Here is a 7403-nt window from a genome sequence, read left to right as displayed (position 1 = left end):
TCGTTGTCGAGAACGACGCGAGACCGCTTCGGAAAATGGCCGCGAAACAAGCACAGACACTATCGCGTTCCTCATTGTAAATTAGATTTCGCTGGTTTTGAAGATTGATTCATCGCAACATCTCGGACTAGATGTAGCCTTAATGACATGAATCCTGAAAACAAATAATTAGATTTGATAAGGGACGCAGAACTGAATAATTTGCAACATTTATAGCGTGTTGATAAGGAAGCGGACAGGTGTCTTCAAGCCTTGAGAGGATAATTCGCCAAAATGAGGGTGAACGGCCTCGTCCCAGCTCGATTTCTGACGATCATTGCACATATGGTCATCGTCATAGTAATATTATGGTCACGAGTATGTTGATTTTGTATTTCAAACGATAATAATTGTTGATTTTGTATTTCAAACGATAATAATCGCCCACCTTTGACATATATTTACTGAATGATAGGCCTGATAAGCTATGCATAGAAATGCTCATGGTCGGGATTTTTTTTTGCTGAAAAAAAGTGGAAATCCTGCATATTTGTAGTAGGAGTGGAAAATGCACGGCCAGACCTGGGTTCGAACCCGGGACCTCCGAACACTAGCCGGATGCATATTTTCCACTTTTTTTGGCGTATCATATAACTTGCTACCACAGGCGTCTGAAGTTCTGACAGTAAACTGAGATATAATACCATAGAAAAAATAAGAGTATCTACTATAAAAAAAGAAAGTTTACTGTCAGAACTTCAGACGCCTGTGTTGCTACTCTGCTGTGAATCTATGCTGTGATTACAATTACAAGTAGCAAATTCTTTCTCCCCTTCATTGTTGTAGTAGGAAAAAACATTTGATACTTTTGGCTTCTTTTCAGTAGGTACACAATGGGATGCAAATTCTGAATAAGATACAGATCATCTTCTGATATATACTATCAGGTTGATGTGTTCAATCTTGGATAACTTTTTAATAATCAAAAGGCATAGGGTCGGTCAGGATTTTGGGTGTGTATTGTAACATGCTTTGATAGTGTTAAGGCCAACAATGTTCATTCAAACGAATGAGCTTGATCCATTTTTAAGGTCAGAGGGGTCATTTTATATTTAGGCTATTATATATATTTAAACATCTTCTGAGCATCCATTTGGACAGATTATATTAAATATTCTTTACTGAAATATAGATATCTGACCAGAAATTCTTAAAGTCCTAAAATAAAATCAGTGTACAAAACATACTTGATGTGATGTTATATTAATTTATTTTATTTTTGCCAGGAGGATAATGTTAAGCAATGCCTCCCCTTGGATTACACAGTAGATGAATACAACACAAAGGACACAGAGTAAGTATATGTGGCAATTTTATCTGTTCTTACTTTCAAACATTATTACAACTTTTTATTTATATTGATAAATATATATATGAATGATATATTCTTATGTATTTATCATATGTATCTATTTTTCAGAAAACTAAATAATCACTTGGATCATATTTTATTTGTCACTGTATTACAACATGTGTCCATACTTTTATTTGAATTAAAAAAAAAAGAGAAAGAAAAAAAAAAATGGGATTTATCACAGGTATGAAATTATTTTCTGTTTGGTAACATAATAACACTAACTTCTCTGTACAATTTGATTACCTCTATTACAGAATGATTATTGGACTATCTGTGACACTGGGTCTATTTGTCATAGAACTTATCGGCTTCATTGGTGGTATCTCCATGTTTATGCCATTCCAAAGTCTACTTTGTATCCTTTTCATAAAGAATACCAGTTTTACAATGATGGTTGGTATCTAAACATACAGTATAATATCAATTATAGATATAATATTTTTACCTAGAGATATTGTGTGGTGCCCATTGCAACATCTGGTAGTATTAATTAACACTGTGTTTTCAGTTAGTTCTTGGTTGATGTTATCATTGAGACAGAGTTTATGTTGGGAAGCCTGTTTGGAATTCTGTTCAATGCATTTTACTGATATTCAATTGGTAGAGGAAAAGTTGTAATGTAACAAGTATTATTTATAAAGACAATTGTTTACAGGTATAAAAAATTCTGAATTGGTTAAAATGGCCAAAATTAAACAATTTTGTTCAGGTACCGTATTTGACCTAATAAGGGCGCCTACCCTAATAAGGGCGCCCCTACCTTTTTTCAAGGAAATAAATCTATGACTGAGTGTCAAAATGGTGTTAAAAAGTAATAATTCATGTGAAATATTTTACTACTTATGTGTTCAATTTTCTTCAGCAAATTAAGTAACTGGAACACATGTTTTCGCCACATTTTGTGTATTCCTACAGGCTACATATGACATGTCAGTGCAAAGTTCTCAGCACCCAAAACTAAACACACATACAAATAATAACTTACCATCTTTATTTGAAGATAAAGTAAAGACTTCATTCTTGTTGATAAATAACTTTTGTTCAGAACAGAAAGCTAGTAAAAGACATTGTAAATCAATTATTAGGTCAAAGAAAACGATGTCTGATATGATCTGGGAAATCACCTGTTTCTATAAATAGAACACAAAAGAGTTCCATTTGAACATAAATGGTGGAACACACGTTCTCTGGTCTAAAGATCAGCTGGCATGGTTTACAAGTTTACAGGAGTATTCAAGTGATGTTTAAGCTTAATTAATATATGATAATGAATAGATATCTTCATCTGGAATATTTTTATGACTGAATATTTTACCGTTTCCACAACCTTGGGTATTCTGCTATAAGGTATAGTCTGTTTCATAAAACTTCAGAATAACTAATCTTAATAAGGGCGCCCCCACTGTCATTTACCCGTGCCCTGCGCCCTTATTAGGTCAAATACGGTATGTGTTCCGAAATCAGTTGAAAAAAGGCCAAAATCAAACAATTTTGTTCAGGTGTGTGTCCCTAAATCAGTTTAAAATGGCTAAAAACAAACAATTATGTTCAGGTATGTGTTCCTAAATCAGTTAAAAATGTCCAAAGTTGAATATAATCATGTTCCCCTTAGCCCTATGTTACATGATGAATGTAAGGAAGTCTGTCGTGACCGTTATTCCTCCTTGACTGCTGACTCAGCTATAAGTGCTCACTGTGGGGCGTGTGTGTCGCTGTCTTACTTCCTGTTTTGGTCTTGGCCATGCTATAGGTATTGGTACGTGTTTGCTTTCTGCAGTGCGTTGCCCACAGTGACGGAGATCATCACCATGATCGGCATTGGTTTCTGTAGGCGTGGGTTATAGCATTCTCATCAATTAGGAAACCAAATTTATCATCATCATAACATTATGCATTGATAACATCAGGATATTTTTCTCCACAAATTGTGATTGTCTGCTAGAAATTATACGACCTGAATAAGAATTGAAGTTACTTTATACAACTGTAATTACAGTAAAAAAAATATAGCCAATTTTCTGTAACTGAGTTACCTCCCTTCAACGTTATTGTCTCCTTGACAACATACCAGCTACAGCAGCTCATGCCTCTGGTGCGGTGACTCTCAGTATTCTTTCTCTTCCAATTATGGTCATGTGACTATTACTGGTACGTGTTCGCGTTCTGTGTGGCTCTGCCAGCCGTTGGAGAAATCATAACAATGATTGGAGTCGCATTCTTTAGGAAGGGCATATCGTGAAGAATAACACTACAGTTCGAGGTCTCTGCAGTCAGTATTTTGGAGAGTGTCCTGAAGATGATGGAAAATGACCAGAGTCCATGAGGTTAACATGTATACATGTACAAGATTTGTCATCATGCATGAAAAATTATGTCATCAAATTATTTTATCTAATTGACAATTTTTTTTTTAGTGAGTGATTTGTTAATTTCAAAGGTGAAAGTTGGCCATAAATAAATGTTGGTTAATATTCACAAAGAATAACTGACAATGTAACAATATCACTCAATTGCTAACGAAAGCACTTAATATCTGTTAACTTATTCTTTTTCTCATGATGTGTATGAAATCTGATTATTTCTATAAACACTTAGACTAGTAAAGAAAATGACAATTATTGATGTTAATTAAAAAATCTGATGTTGTCCAACACCCATAGTCTGTCTATACACACAGGTTATGGGCGTGACAGATTTTGCCCAATATGACAATATGGTCTAGACCTACACAAGTAAATAGCTTACTCTATTGGAAAATGTCCTGTATATCTCGTACAGAAGGGTTATTGGCAGAGGAGTTTTTAGTTTGAACTATCAGTATTGTAAGCTGCCAAAGTTTGCATTTAGACAGGAACAACAGCCACATCAGTAAATTAATAGTCATATTATTTATCTACGGTAAAATCTTTGTCCAGTTTCATGAAAGTAAGTGCCTGCAAGTATCTACACCAAATCACATGAGTCTAGATGTCTATAATAATTTACTGTAACAAGCATTGCATACATTTGCTATAAAATATACTCTGTAGGTTAATTTATTATAATATTGAATGTCTTTCTCTGCAGCTCGGATGTGGTGACTAAAGGCTGATGCTAGCATTGTAATATTAACATACTGTGAATTGTTGTAGTATCTTATTTTGTGTAATAGATTTGATAGTAAGAGAGGATTATAGAGAGCTTGTTATGAAGATTAGGTGAGAAATATAATATCATATACATTTATAATATATAAATTTTATATATATGTATGCAGGTGTGCATGGTTGTGATTTTTAGAATACAATTTAAATATATGTACACTTGTATATACTGCCGTCCATATTTTCATGCATCATTGATGATAGATAGCATGACTTCCTTGAACAACTACTATGCAAATGGTATGATAAACTGTAGATGGAATCATTTTGTTAAATAAGAATTGAAATTTGTAATAGTTACATATAATTCAGATCCTAGATATCCAAAGGCTTTGATTTGCATACGTTCTCGGCAACCTTGGGATATGTTATGGCTAAGTCACAGACTCAGTATAAGGTTCCAGACACGAAAGTCTTATTGCTGAGTAATACAATGTACTGTCACGTGAATAAACACCAAACCTAAGGTGGCAATCTTTATTTTTATGCTGCCTTATGGTTGATTAAATCACAGGTATGCTGCATTGTTCCACATGGTTGATTTAATCACAGGTATGCATGGTTCCACATGGTTGATTAGATAACAGGTATGCATTGTTCCATAAATAAGTCTTGACAAGCGAACTTCTGAAAAGTTGCACACTTCACATTTGTTTCTGTCTCGGCATATGCTAAGTTAGAAGAGAGGATAGTTGTACATGCATATCAAGTTGAAACAATTTCAATATGAAAATTTTTCATAATTATAAATGTTCCATTTTGTATGTTTTGTCATGCAAATATTTTTTTCTTGGGGAAAAAGAAGCATATTTTGGAATAAAAACTGAAAGTTCTAAATGTTATTGTACTGGATTGGCAAATTGAAAGATTGGGCTATGAATTGGACTGTGTCCAATCAGAAGTTTTATCTACAGTGTTACATGTATTGGCAGTACTTAAAATTGTATAGTTATTGAATTTGACTGTATTTTTTAATAAAAACTAGATACACCAGTTCTTGTGTCATTTATCATTTGTAAAAGAATATCTATTTCCTTGGTAAAGTGATAATCTTTAATAAAAAATTGAACATTGTGTTTGCAAGCTTTTGAAAGAGTGCATATTCTGTAATGGGATGGCAGTGTAGTCAGGTGAATGGCAGCCATGGCAATGACAGACTCTTTCACCTTAACCCTTACCCTAAACAATGTTACCCCACCTGTATCTTTATAAGGTAATGTGTACCCCACCTGTATCTTTATAAGGTAACAATGTTACTACACCTGTATCTTTATAAGGTAACAATGTGTACCACACCTGTATCTTTATAAGATAACAATGTGTACCCCACCTGTATCTTTATAAGGTAACAATGTGTACCCCACCTGTATCTTTATAAGGTAACAATGTGTACCCTACCTGTATCTTTATAAGGTAACAATGTGTACCACACCTGTATCTTTATAAGGTAACAATGTGTACCACACCTGTATCTTTATAAGGTAACAATGTGTACCACACCTGTATCTTTATAAGGTAACAATGTGTACCCCACCTGTATCTTTATAAGGTAACAATGTGTACCCTACCTGTATCTTTATAAGGTAACAATGTGTACCCTACCTGTATCTTTATAAGGTAACAATGTGTACCCCACCTGTATCTTTATAAGGTAACAATGTGTACCCACCTGTATCTTATAAGGTAACAATGTGTACCACACCTGTATCTTTATAAGGTAACAATGTGTACCACACCTGTATCTTTATAAGGTAACAATGTGTACCACACCTGTATCTTTATAAGGTAACAATGTGTACCACACCTGTATCTTTATAAGGTAACAATGTGTACCACACCTGTATCTTTATAAGGTAACAATGTGTACCACACCTGTATCTTTATAAGGTAACAATGTGTACCCTACCTGTATCTTTATAAGGTAACAATGTGTACCACACCTGTATCTTTATAAGGTATCAATGTGTACCTCACCTGTATCTTTATAAGGTAACAATGTGTACCCCACCTGTATCTTTATAAGGTTACAATGTGTACCCCACCTGTATCTTTATAAGGTAACAATGTGTACCTCGCCTGTATCTTTATAAGGTAACAATGTGTACCACACCTGTATCTTTATAAGGTAACAATGTGTACCACACCTGTATCTTTATAAGGTAACAATGTTACCACACCTGTATCTTGATAAGGTAACAATGTGTACCCCACCTGTATCTTTATAAGGTTACAATGTGTACCCCACCTGTATCTTTATAAGGTAACAATGTGTACCTCACCTGTATATTTATAAGGTAACAATGTGTACCACACCTGTATCTTTATAAGGTAACAATGTGTACCCCACCTGTATCTTTATAAGGTAACAATGTGTACCTCGCCTGTATATTTATAAGGTAACAATGTGTACCACACCTGTAACTTTATAAGGTAACAATGTGTACCACACCTGTATCTTTATAAGGTAACAATGTTACCACACCTGTATCTTGATAAGGTAACAATGTTACTACACCTGTATCTTTATAAGATAACAATGTGTACCACACCTGTATCTTTATAAGGTAACAATGTTACCACACCTGTATCTTTTTAAGGTAACAATGTGTACCACACCTGTATCTTTATAAGGTAACAATGTGTACCACACCTGTATCTTTATAAGATTACAATGTGTACCACACCTGTATCTTTATAAGGTAACAATGTGTACCCCACCTGTATCTTTATAAGGTAACAACGTGTACCACACCTGTATCTTTATAAGGTAACAATGTGTACCCCACCTTTATCTTTATAAGGTAACAATGTGTACCACACCTGTATCTTTATAAGGTAACAATGTGTACCACACCTGTATCTTT

At 34.3% G+C, this 7403-nt stretch overlaps 1 protein-coding gene across 1 annotated transcript; it reads left to right on the top strand.

Moving 5' to 3' along the window:
• The first annotated feature begins 29 nt into the window (after positions 1–29).
• On the top strand, positions 30–5533 carry LOC117345361 (transmembrane protein 107-like). The gene is made up of 4 exons (XM_033908435.1): positions 30–357; positions 1266–1333; positions 1651–1751; positions 3077–5533. Exons 1-4 carry the CDS (start codon positions 274–276, stop codon positions 3238–3240), a joined length of 417 nt encoding a protein of 138 aa, XP_033764326.1. The 5' UTR covers positions 30–273; the 3' UTR covers positions 3241–5533.
• The last annotated feature ends 1870 nt before the right edge of the window (positions 5534–7403 follow it).

The sequence above is a fragment of the Pecten maximus genome, chromosome 16, assembly GCF_902652985.1.
Source record: "Pecten maximus chromosome 16, xPecMax1.1, whole genome shotgun sequence".
Taxonomy (NCBI): domain Eukaryota; kingdom Metazoa; phylum Mollusca; class Bivalvia; order Pectinida; family Pectinidae; genus Pecten; species Pecten maximus.
This window is presented reverse-complemented; position numbering and strand designations above follow the sequence as displayed.

Coding starts and splice junctions, on each gene's coding strand:
- LOC117345361 (XM_033908435.1), top strand. CDS start 274: ATGAGGGTGAACGGCCTCGTCCCAGCTCGATTTCTGACGATCATTGCA. Junction 358..1,265: donor TAGTAATATTATGGTCACGA/GTATGTTGATTT, acceptor TATTTTTGCCAG/GAGGATAATGTTAAGCAATG. Junction 1,334..1,650: donor TACAACACAAAGGACACAGA/GTAAGTATATGT, acceptor CCTCTATTACAG/AATGATTATTGGACTATCTG.